The sequence below is a fragment of the Lepus europaeus genome, chromosome 15 (assembly GCF_033115175.1).
Source record: "Lepus europaeus isolate LE1 chromosome 15, mLepTim1.pri, whole genome shotgun sequence".
NCBI lineage: Eukaryota > Metazoa > Chordata > Mammalia > Lagomorpha > Leporidae > Lepus > Lepus europaeus.
In genome coordinates, this window is record NC_084841.1 from 92915122 (window position 1) to 92927864 (window position 12743).

General features: G+C 56.0%; 1 protein-coding gene across 1 annotated transcript in view; it reads left to right on the forward strand.

Moving 5' to 3' along the window:
* The window catches only part of DMGDH (dimethylglycine dehydrogenase), a 53374-nt gene that overhangs the window by 20168 nt on the left and 20463 nt on the right, over positions 1-12743 (forward strand). The window contains exons 7-12 of the mRNA XM_062212513.1: positions 1072-1270; positions 6260-6429; positions 6783-6936; positions 8768-8933; positions 9264-9394; positions 10490-10707. Coding sequence (XP_062068497.1) covers positions 1072-1270; positions 6260-6429; positions 6783-6936; positions 8768-8933; positions 9264-9394; positions 10490-10707 — 1038 coding nt within the window. The remainder of the gene's footprint in view (positions 1-1071; positions 1271-6259; positions 6430-6782; positions 6937-8767; positions 8934-9263; positions 9395-10489; positions 10708-12743) is intronic.

Here is a 12743-nt window from a genome sequence, read left to right on the forward strand (position 1 = left end):
CCCCCCGGGGAGGGCTCCCTCTCTGCCTGCCTGTCTCTAGCAGCCGCTACTCCATGCCAGGGTTGGGTTTCAGCAATCCCAGCTGGGGTGGAGGCCGGGGAGACTGCTCTCCGTGCCTGGGCTGAGGCCCACATGTCCAGGTCCAACCTGTGGTGATGTCTGGGCCTCCGTGAGGCTGACCCACCGTGCAGGCCCCAGCAGGTGCAAGGGGAAGCCCCTGTGGTTCCCTTCTTCGGGAAGCTCCTCTGTGTGGCCTCTGAAGCCTCGGTGACTTTAGGACAAGATGATGGTGCTCCCGACCTACCTCTTGTCCCAGAGCACAGCCCCTGGCTGTGGGTGGGGGCTGGTGGAAGGAGACCCGTGACATTCCTGAAGGGAGAGTTGGAAGGGGCCCCGAACTTGTCAGCCCAGATTCTGGAGTAGTGTCCACTGCTCCCAGTGTCCTGGAGAGACTTCCGCCTCGGGAGTGAAACAGGAGCCTCTTTTTCTCCTTAAAGATTTACTTAGTTATTTGAAAGTTAGAGTTAGGGAGAGAGAGGGAGAGGCGGAGAGGGATCGTTCATCCACTGGGTCACTCCCCAGGTGACTGCAGTGGCTGGGGCTGGACCAAGCTGAAGCCAGGAGCCAGGAGCTTCCCCCAAGTCTCCTATGTGGGTAGCAGGGGCCCAAACTCTTGGGCCATCTTCTGCTGCTTTCCCTGGGTCATTAGCAGGAGGCTGGATGGGAAGTGGAGCCCTGGGGACGTGAACCACCCATGCCCACATGGGATGCCGGCATTGCAGATGGTGGCTTAACCCTCTATGCCACAATGTCAGCCCGTGGGTTTTTTTTCCTTCCAAAACTGTGGTTGGATTAAATAATGGAAACTTAGCAGGCATGCGTTTAAATGTTCTGTTAACTAAAATGATGAACTGATTTTATTTCAAAAACAGTGGCATTGTTGGTACAGATAGTGCAGATTTTAAAAAACAAACAGGCAGTGGCTCCCTGGGCACCTTTCGCAGACGGCCCCACCGGGGAGTGCCCATCCGTGCGGCTGTGGCGCCCTGACCCCAGTGGCCGGCTTTGCAGGTTTTGGGAAGGAGCTCTTTGAGGCCGACCTGGACCGGATAACGGAACACCTGGAGATTGCCATGGAGATGATCCCGGTCTTGAAAAAGGCTGACATCGTCAACGTGGTCAACGGCCCCATCACCTACACCCCTGACATCCTGCCCATGGTGGGGCCCCACCAGGGGGTCCGCAACTACTGGGTGGCGGTGGGCTTTGGGTGAGACTCTGCGCTCCTCGTAGATTTGCCGTTTTAGCTCAGTCTGCTCCACCATCTCTGGGAAAGAAGCATGGTGTGGGAGGGACGGGTGTGTGTGTGTGCGCGCACGCGTGTGTATGTGTGTGTGTGTGTGTAAGAATTTTCTACCCTTTATACCCAGGGAATAATATGAAGAACATACATTCTATTCTATTCTATTCTATTCTATTCTATTCTATTCTATTCTACTTTTGACAGGCAGAGTTAGACAGTGAGAGAGAGAGACAGAGAAAGGTCTTCCTTTTCAGTTGGTTCACTCCCCAAATGGCCACTGCAGCTGGCGCACAGCGCCGATCCAAAGCCAGGAGCCAGGTGTTTCCTCCTGGTCTCCCATGTGGGTGCAGGGCCCAAGCACCTGGGCCATCCTCCATTGCACTCCCGGGCCACAGCAGAGAGCTGGACTGGAAGAGGAGCAACCGGGACAGAATCTGGCGCCCCAACCGGGACTAGAACCTGGAGTACCGGCGCTGAAGGCAGAGGATTAGCCTAGTGAGCCGCAGCGCCAGCCATGAACACACATTTTAAACACTGACTATGCAATGATATAGTCTCTGGAATAGTTTATAAGGATTAGCACCCAGGAGCATAATGGTTTTCCGGAACTTTCTCTGTATTTCCTGCCATTCCCATTATTCCTGGCCCTTTCCATGTTGGGTGTCCTCAGGTATGCGTCCTCACTTATGACCCTGTTGACTCGAGTGTCTCATTTCTAACTGTTGTGCCGTGAATCCATGGATGCTGACGTCACACGTCCTTTACTGTCCCATCACAGCTTAGAAAATTCCGTTTGCCTTCCCCACGTTAGTTGGCCGTTTCTTCTGTTGTCCTCAGTGCTTGCGCTCTGTGGCCCAGGCCTCGTGCCTGGCTGCCCAGGGAGTACTCACTGCTACCCTCCTATTCTCCTTGAGAAACATCCCCGGAACAAATTGACCACGCATTTTTCTAAAATAGCACCGCTGCTGTCTCCCGGTGGGAGAATCAGCATTTTTGGTCTTGGCTGAGGTTCCCCGGGCATTGGAAACTCTGGCTCTCGCTGTTGAGCTGCTGTCGTTTGAGATTCCCTGGCTTCTGTGACTGGATGTCTGCTCGTGAGGCTCCTGTGCTGGGCCCCCTCCTAGGACTTGGCTCATTCAGCTCCCAGCAGCCTCTTTGCTTACTATATAGGAACCCAGAGAAAAGGCCTTGGTTAGAAGCATGGGAGAAGGTAGCAGGGAACATGGCCAGTGTGCAGCTGTGACCCTACGTTCCAATATCCAATGTGCAATCCTCTGATGGGTTTTAAAGCATGTCCTACAGAGAGGCTGGTGGTGAGAGTCTGCCTGTCCCCTGACCGTGTCCTGTGCAGGGCTGTGGTGGGGTGAGTCAGGCCCTACCCTTACCATGTCCTGTGCAGGGCTGTGGTGGGGTGAGTCAGGCCCTACCCTTACCATGTCCTGTGCAGGGCTGTGGTGGGGTGAGTCAGGCCCTACCCTTACCATGTCCTGTGCAGGGCTGTGGTGGGGTAAGTCAGGCCCTACCCTTACCATGTCCTGTGCAGGGCTGTGGTGGGGTGAGTCAGGCCCTACCCTTACCATGTCCTGTGCAGGGCTGTGGTGGGGTGAGTCAGGCCCTACCCTTACCATGTCCTGTGCAGGGCTATGGTGGGGTGAGTCAGGCCCTACCCTTACCATGTCCTGTGCAGGGCTATGGTGGGGTGAGTCAGGCCCTACCCTTACCATGTCCTGTGCAGGGCTGTGGTGGGGTGAGTCAGGCCTTCCCCTTACCATGTCCTGTGCAGGGCTATGGTGGTGAGAGTCTGCCTGTCCCCTTACCGTGTCCTGTGCAGGGCTGTGGTGGGGTGAGTCAGGCCCTACCCTTACCATGTCCTGTGCAGGGCTGTGGTGGGGTGAGTCAGGCCCTACCCTTACCATGTCCTGTGCAGGGCTGTGGTGGGGTGAGTCAGGCCCTACCCTTACCGTGTCCTGTGCAGGGCTGTGGTAGGGTGAGTCTGCCTGTCCCCTGACCGTGTTCTGTGCAGGGCTGTGGTGGGGTGAGTCAGGCCCTACCCTTACCATGTCCTGTGCAGGGCTGTGGTGGGGTGAGTCAGGCCCTACCCTTACCATGTCCTGTGCAGGGCTGTGGTGGGGTGAGTCAGGCCCTACCCTTACCATGTCCTGTGCAGGGCTGTGGTGGGGTGAGTCAGGCCCTACCCTTACCATGTCCTGAGCAGGGCTGTGGTGGGGTGAGTCAGGCCCTACCTTTACCATGTCCTGTGCAGGGCTGTGGTGGGGTGAGTCAGGCCCTACCCTTACCATGTCCTGTGCAGGGCTGTGGTAGGGTGAGTCTGCCTGTCCCCTGACCGTGTTCTGTGCAGGGCTGTGGTGGGGTGAGTCAGGCCCTACCCTTACCATGTCCTGTGCAGGGCTGTGGTGGGGTGAGTCAGGCCTTCCCCTTACCATGTCCTGTGCAGGGCTATGGTGGGGTGAGTCAGGCCCTACCCTTACCATGTCCTGTGCAGGGCTATGGTGGGGTGAGTCAGGCCCTACCCTTACCGTGTCCTGTGCAGGGCTGTGGTGGGGTGAGTCAGGCCTTCCCCTTACCATGTCCTGTGCAGGGCTATGGTGGTGAGAGTCTGCCTGTCCCCTTACCGTGTCCTGTGCAGGGCTGTGGTGGGGTGAGTCAGGCCCTACCCTTACCATGTCCTGTGCAGGGCTGTGGTGGGGTGAGTCAGGCCCTACCCTTACCATGTCCTGTGCAGGGCTGTGGTGGGGTGAGTCAGGCCCTACCCTTACCGTGTCCTGTGCAGGGCTGTGGTAGGGTGAGTCTGCCTGTCCCCTGACCGTGTTCTGTGCAGGGCTGTGGTGGGGTGAGTCAGGCCCTACCCTTACCATGTCCTGTGCAGGGCTGTGGTGGGGTGAGTCAGGCCCTACCCTTACCATGTCCTGTGCAGGGCTGTGGTGGGGTGAGTCAGGCCCTACCCTTACCATGTCCTGTGCAGGGCTGTGGTGGGGTGAGTCAGGCCCTACCCTTACCATGTCCTGAGCAGGGCTGTGGTGGGGTGAGTCAGGCCCTACCTTTACCATGTCCTGTGCAGGGCTGTGGTGGGGTGAGTCAGGCCCTACCCTTACCATGTCCTGTGCAGGGCTGTGGTAGGGTGAGTCTGCCTGTCCCCTGACCGTGTTCTGTGCAGGGCTGTGGTGGGGTGAGTCAGGCCCTACCCTTACCATGTCCTGTGCAGGGCTGTGGTGGGGTGAGTCAGGCCTTCCCCTTACCATGTCCTGTGCAGGGCTGTGGTGGGGTGAGTCTGCCTGTCCCCTGACCGTGTTCTGTGCAGGGCTGTGGTGGGGTGAGTCAGGCCCTACCCTTACCATGTCCTGTGCAGGGCTGTGGTGGGGTGAGTCAGGCCCTACCCTTACCGTGTCCTGTGCAGGGCTGTGGTAGGGTGAGTCTGCCTGTCCCCTGACCGTGTTCTGTGCAGGGCTGTGGTGGGGTGAGTCAGGCCCTACCCTTACCATGTCCTGTGCAGGGCTGTGGTGGGGTGAGTCAGGCCCTACCCTTACCATGTCCTGTGCAGGGCTGTGGTGGGGTGAGTCAGGCCCTACCCTTACCATGTCCTGTGCAGGGCTGTGGTGGGGTGAGTCAGGCCCTACCCTTACCATGTCCTGAGCAGGGCTGTGGTGGGGTGAGTCAGGCCCTACCTTTACCATGTCCTGTGCAGGGCTGTGGTGGGGTGAGTCAGGCCCTACCCTTACCATGTCCTGTGCAGGGCTGTGGTAGGGTGAGTCTGCCTGTCCCCTGACCGTGTTCTGTGCAGGGCTGTGGTGGGGTGAGTCAGGCCCTACCCTTACCATGTCCTGTGCAGGGCTGTGGTGGGGTGAGTCAGGCCTTCCCCTTACCATGTCCTGTGCAGGGCTGTGGTGGGGTGAGTCTGCCTGTCCCCTGACCGTGTTCTGTGCAGGGCTGTGGTGGGGTGAGTCAGGCCCTACCCTTACCATGTCCTGTGCAGGGCTGTGGTGGGGTGAGTCAGGCCCTACCCTTACCGTGTCCTGTGCAGGGCTATGGTGGGGTGAGTCAGGCCTTCCCCTTACCATGTCCTGTGCAGGGCTATGGTGGGGTGAGTCAGGCCCTACCCTTACCATGTCCTGTGCAGGGCTGTGGTGGGGTGAGTCAGGCCCTACCCTTACCATGTCCTGAGCAGGGCTGTGGTGGGGTGAGTCAGGCCCTACCCTTACCATGTCCTGTGCAGGGCTGTGGTGGGGTGAGTCAGGCCCTACCCTTACCATGTCCTGTGCAGGGCTGTGGTGGGGTGAGTCAGGCCTTCCCCTTACCATGTCCTGTGCAGGGCTGTGGTGGGGTGAGTCAGGCCTTCCCCTTACCATGTCCTGTGCAGGGCTGTGTGGTATGAGTCTGCCTGTCCTCTGACCATGTCCTGAGCAGGGCTGTGGTGGTGAGAGTCTGTCTTTCCCCTTACCACCTCCTATGGAGATGGGAACAAGTGCCTTCCCCACCAAGTGACTCATTCCCTGCAGATTATGGGGTCCAGCGTTCCTGTCCCCAGTGCCCTCCCTGGATGGTGCCCTTTCGGTGTGAATGCTGCTGAGATCACGGTTCCTGTCCAGCGACAGAGGTCGCCTCCTAAGGGGGCGGGGCTGGCCTGAGTGTGCCATGGCTGGGACTCTTACAGGACACACGCTTCCCCTACACAGGGCCTCCTTCCCTGCCACCCGTTCCATACCAGCCAGGAGCTAACTTGCAGCTGTGCCACTCTTGAGCCTGCAAACACAGGAGCGTGTTGGGTCTGGATGCCTGCGTACGTGGTTTTTAGGACCAGTGGACAGTGTAGGGCCCTGGTACTTGTGAGTTCTAAGAACAGAGCCCTCCAGCGTTGAGGCCCTGTGAAGTACCCAGGTGTGTTTGGTATTTGAAACCAGCATGTGTCAGTGATGGGGTTTCTGTCTCTGTGTTTGGAAGCTACGGCATCATCCACGCTGGCGGGATCGGGAAGTACCTCAGCGAGTGGATCCTGGGTGGGGAGCCTCCTTTTGACCTCATAGAACTGGACCCCAACCGCTACGGCAGATGGACCACTCCCCAGTACACCGAGGCCAAAGCCAGAGAGTCCTACGGGTTCAACAACGTGGGTAAGGAGCGAGTGTGTCCATCTTGTCTGCCATACACCTGCAGGGCTGCCTTGCACAGCTGTGATGGTCGGGCACCTTCCTTCTGTCATGGTGAGGGACCCTGGGCAGCACGGTGCCTCTGAGGCCAAGGGATGTGTGCACTGGTGCCTGCTGTGTGGAGCGCAGAATTGACTTCAGATTCTGATTATTAAATATGTGCTTTACGTTATCCTTTGAGGGTCAGTGAAGGCGACGGCTTTGTGTTTTACCTAAGTACGTACACACGAGGTGCTTCAGTGTCCATCTGCTGGGTCCCTTTGTGGCGCTGTGCTACCGGTTGGCTGCTCTTGACCGTGCCCGTTTGCCCCGTGCAGTCGGCTATCCTAAAGAAGAGCGTTTTGCCGGGCGGCCGACGCAGCGGGTCAGCGGGCTCTACAGCATCCTGCAGCCCAGGTGCTCCATGGGCTTCCACGCAGGCTGGGAGCAGCCACACTGGTTCTACAGACCTGGCCAGGACACCCAGTACAGGTAAGGCAGGGCTGCCGCCTGCCCGAGTGTGATCCAGGGAGAAGCCACAAGGCAGGGGGAGGGGTGGCAGAGAGGAGCCACTTGCCCTCCCCACAGCGTGCCTCCCTGGCCTCTTCCTGCACAGATCATCTTCTGGCTGGAGTAGTAGCTGAGCCTGGGTGACACTGGCCCCACGTGTCCTATAACCAGGCCAGGTGCCACCCATCATGCGGGGTGTTTTTCTGACATGCTCTCTCCCTGTAACTCTGCCTTTCAAATGAAAAATCTTGCTTAAAAATGGCTCAAAGCGAGGGCTTTCTAACCCTGCAGTGATAGCACAGTTGATAAGTTAGGGAGAGCATCGTTTGTTTAGCGTTTCATAGAGCACACCACAAGAATGTCCTCTTTTTTTTTTTTTAAGTTTTACTTTATTTATTTGAAAGAGCAGAGCGAGAGCAAGATAATCTTCCATCACTGGTTCACTCCCCGGATGGCCGCAATGGCCAGAGCTGAGCCAATCCAAGGCTAGGAGCCTGGAGCTTCTTCAGGGTCTCCCACATGGGTGCAGGGGTCCACATATTTGTCCCATCCTCCACTGCTTTCCCAGGCCCCTTAGCAGGGAGCTGGATGGGAAGTAGAGCAGCTGGGATGCAAAACAATCCCATATGGTATGCTGGTGACGCAGGTGGCAACTTGACCACAGTGCCAAATGCCAGCCCCACAGAATGTCCTCTGATCCCCCCCACCCACCCTGTATGTCACATGCCATTGTTGCACTGGGTTTAGTGGTGGTTATACCTGTTTTCTCATGAAAATCCAGAAACCAAGAGGAAGCAAATAGCAAACCTGGTAGTTAAGCAGTGACCTTGATTTCCAAGCTGTCACTTTGCTTCTGTAGATGGGTTTGATGTCTACTTAAGGACCAGATCTAAATGGTGCAAAGCGTAGCAGGGGAGGGGCAGTTCAGGAACACATCTGGGCTCCCTAAGCAGCCAGTCTAGAGCACACGGTGACCATACGGGGGTTGGTTTTCCCTAAACCACTCAGACAAGCGCCAGCTCTCTTCCTCAGTGCGGGCTCTTTGGGTCCGGCCACAGGGTCGTTGCTATCTTCACAACTAAACTGCTAGGAGCCGGCTTTGCAGCCTACGTACCCCCCTCTCCAGCTGCAATACCGTGTTAGACGTCCACCTGGGGAACGGGAAATGACGTGTCATCCTGTCGGGAGACCTCTGTCCAGGCCCAGGCCTGACATCAACCAATACGGGCCTTGGAGGTCACTTGGTGTCTGTGCTCCGTAACAGGACACTGCAGGCCCAGACCCTTGCTCCCGCTGGGGGTGGGCCGATGGCATGGGCGTCACCTGAGAGCCTGCTTGGACACACACCCAGGCCCCAGCCCAGGCCAGGGGCAGCAGCACCTGGATTTGAACAAATGCAAGCAGCTAGTGTTCACATTAGCATTTGAGAAGCCCTGGGTCTGAGAGCTCCTCCCCTTAGATACTCTGCATTAATGGAGCCCCACCACTGGCGGCTGCCAAATGCTGCCCGGGAGACTGGCGTGGGAGGCGTGAAAGGCACCGGGCTTCACGTCCAGACTCCTCCAGCTCAGAGCCGCGGGTTCGGTGTCACTGTGGTTAACGAGCGCCTCCCTCGCTGGGCACTGGGTCCGGGGGCGGATGAGTTACTTGGAAAGCTCCGCTTCCAAATCGCAGTCTCATCTTCCAGCTCTCAGCCCTTGCCTCCACCCTGTAGAATTTTCCAGATGAGTGGAGTTTCTTAAAGTGTCCTTGGTCCCTACTTGTTCAGAAAGTGAGCGACCGCCGTTTTATAACACCGCGTATTGGGTTCCAGGCCAAGCTTCCGGCGCACGAACTGGTTTGAGCCTGTGGGGTCCGAGTACGAACAGGTTATGCAGAAGGTGGGGGTGATCGACCTGTCGCCCTTCGGGAAGTTCCACATCAAAGGCCGAGACTCGGTCACACTGCTGGACAATCTCTTTGCCAACGTTGTCCCCAAGGTAAACACAGTGTCCGGAGTTCCCACCCGTTTCATTCTCCAGCTCCTCATTTTTTCCAAAAACCCATGTTATTTCAACTTCCGGTTGGCTGAATTGTCACTCAGGACATGCGACTTTGCTTAACTGTGTGGACAGGAAGTTAACCGTGACTACCATTAAGTAAAGTGCAATTTTTATGACAAGTAGTTTTAAGTAATTGTTGACATGGAGACCTCGACATTGATCTTAGGATTTGGTTTGCGGGTATGAACCTGATACACACGATGCACGTCGCGTGCTTTTCATAGTGACAGCCACGTGTCTCACGCCACGCTGCCTGCTTCTGTGCAGGTGGGCTTCACCAACATAAGCCACATGCTGACCCCGAGAGGCCGAGTGTATGCCGAGCTGACCGTGTCTCACCGGGCTCCCGGCGACTTCCTGTTGGTAACTGGTTCCGGGTCAGAGCTCCATGACCTCAGGTAAGGGCGCACCTGGGGAGGAACCGTGTGCCTCACCCTGAGCTTCCTGTCACCAGGACTTGAAAGCGCAACTGTAACTCTTGTTAGGTCTGATCATTTCACACAAACTTCACATAGAGAAGTCTTGGGGTGAGGACCCCTTGCAGCCGTCAGACGGACCCATGCGTGGGGCTGTGATTGTGATCTTCCCACCTCCCATAGGTGAAGCGTCATCGCTGTGCCAGACTCCTCACCCCCTTCCCTGATGTGTCCTCACAGCAGTGCCGGTTGAAGCAGCACCGGCCAGCCAGTCTCGGCCCCTCTCTTGACTGTCTTCTGGGGCTTTCCACCCTGTGGGTGACCCTTGGTGCTCTGCGGCCCCCAGCTAAGCTGCTGGTCTGCCTTCATGTGTTCTTAGTTTACCAGGATGTCTGTGGTCTCTAGTCTAACAGTGTGGAAATCTTTGGAGTGTCATTATATTGCATTTTATTACATAACACATGGCTTCCCCTGACGGATTCTCACCACTGCTGTGAAATGCTGCGAGTCACGTGTCCCCATCCGCAATGGCTTAGCTTCGTGTAAATCCAGACAGGTATTTTACAGTCCACCTGCGTAGCTTCAGGGGCCACTCAGTGAGACGCCAACCTTCCGCTGAACTCCAGTAACTCATCAAGACTCAGGACCTGGACCTGGAGTTTTCCTGGTGATGTTAGGGCACTCGCACGTCTCGTGGCAGGTGCGCTGTTGACCTGTGGTGGCCCAAGTGTGCCTCCTGTGTACAGACTCCAGGGCACAGTGGGTTTCAGTTAATTTTTGGCGATTGAATCATTCGTTTAAATGCAGTAAGGCTGTCACCGACGGAAAGAGACGTGCAGAGATAGTTTCAACTGAAAGGTGCTCTGTGCCGTGAAAAGTCGCCCCCAGGTTTGTAAGGCGTGATTGAGACATCACTGAATGTCTCAGGACTGGGCTTCCTCAGTGCTAACAGCAAAAAATGTCTCTCTGGGGACTCTCTGATGATCCCAGACACGAAGTGCCTCTTCACAGAGCTCGGGTGTCACCAGGTGCCTTATCCAGGCCGTATTTCACACGATGATTATGCCTTGAGCACAGATGGATTGAAGAAGCGGCCATCAGAGGTGGATATGAAGTTGAAATCAGCAACACCACCGATGAGCTGGGCGTCCTTGGCGTGGCCGGGCCCCGGGCAAGGCAGGTCCTGCAGAAACTGACCTCGGAGGATCTCAGCGATGGCGCCTTCAAGTTCCTCCAGGTCAAGCACCTCAAGGTCGCCCACGTTCCCGTGACGGCCATTAGGATCTCTTACACCGGTAAGAAACGGAAAACAGCCCGAGGGCTAAAGGAGCTACCAGAAATGTGCGCGTGCACTCACTCACAGGCACACATGTTCATCTGCTCACACTCACTCACAGACACACACATGCATTTGCTCACACTCAACTTCACAATTCACACCTATACACATACACCCACACACAATCATGTACGCACTCACAGGCTCACACATACAGCTACTCACACCTACACAATACACTCTCACAACCTCCTCATGTACTAACACCTACACCACAGTCTGACACACACACTCACACCTACCCACACTCACACCTGCATGTATATGCTCCTCCCTACTCATATACTCACACCTACATGCATACACACACACTCACATCTACCCACACTCACACCTGCATGTATATGCTCCTCCCTACTCATATACTCACACCTACACACATACACACACTCACACCTACCCACAGCTACATGCATACACTCACACTCACACACACCTACTCATACACTCACACCTACACACACACACATGCACACCTACCCACAGCTACATGCATACACTCCCACACACCTACTCATACACTCACACGTATGCACACATATACTCACACCTATACACACACACTCACACCTACCCACAGACAGCTACATGCATGCACTCAAACTCACACACCTACTCATACACTCACACCTACACACATACATACTTACACATACACACACTCACACCTGCCCACAGCCACATGCATACACTCACACTCCCACATACCTGCTCATACACTCACACCTATATGCATACACATATACTCACACCTATACACATACACAAACACTCACACCTACCCACAGCTACATGCATACACTCACACACACCTACTCATACACTCACACATATACTCACACCTATACACATACACACACTCACACCTACCCACAGCTACATGCATACACTCACACACACCTACTCATACACTCACACATAATCACACATATACTCACACCTATACACACACACACACTCACACCTACCCACAGACAGCTACATGTATACACTCACACACACCTACTCATACACTCACACATATACACACATATACTCACACCTATACACACACACTCACACCTACCCACAGACAGCTACATGCATACACTCAAACTCACACACCTACTCATGCACTCACACCTACACACATACATACTTACACCTACACACATACACACACTCACACCTACCCACAGCTACATGCATACACTTGAAGTTACACACACCTACTCATACACTCACACCTACATGCAAACATACGCACACACCTACCCACACTCAACTCACACCTACACACACCCTCAAACTCACACATCTCCCTACTCACACTCACACACAACCACACCGTCACACATACACTCAAACTTGCACACACACTCATACACATACTGTCATTGACACGTGCATTCCCACCCACCCACACGCTGACACACACTCTCACACCCACACACTCACTGTTTTCCATGTGGCTGTGAGGGAGGTGTCTCTCTGGAGAGAGCCCCACAGGTTTCCTGTCTTGCTCCAGGTCCGTAGCTGACTGTGGGGCAGAGTAGCTGACAAGTGGGAAGAGGCTGTGCTGGGGTAATGGGAATGTCCAGGCCAGCAGACTCTCTGGGGACACTCAGGGCGATGTCCCTGGGACAGTCTCCTCTCGAGCCCCCTTCCTAGAGCCTTGCATTGTGTAGAAAGGCTTCCTCCGGCACTGACGATGCACACGGCAGCCAGCCGGCACAGACGGGGGTAGACGGGCTCCAGTTCCCTGCTGGTGCTCGGGCTCACGGCCAAGGTCCTCCAGGCCTCCCTGTCTGGTCCAGCAGAAGTGCTGTATGCCCCCAGCATCCACCCAGCGCAGGTGGCTCCTGTACTGGGGCACGCCGAGGAACCCATCCCCATCCCCATCAGCCCTCAGCACTGGGAGCAAGGGGCACCTGGTGATAGAGGCCTGAGCTCCTCCCAGGTCGTCTCCCCTTCCCACCCCTCCACCCCTACCCTCGTCTTCCCACAGCCTGT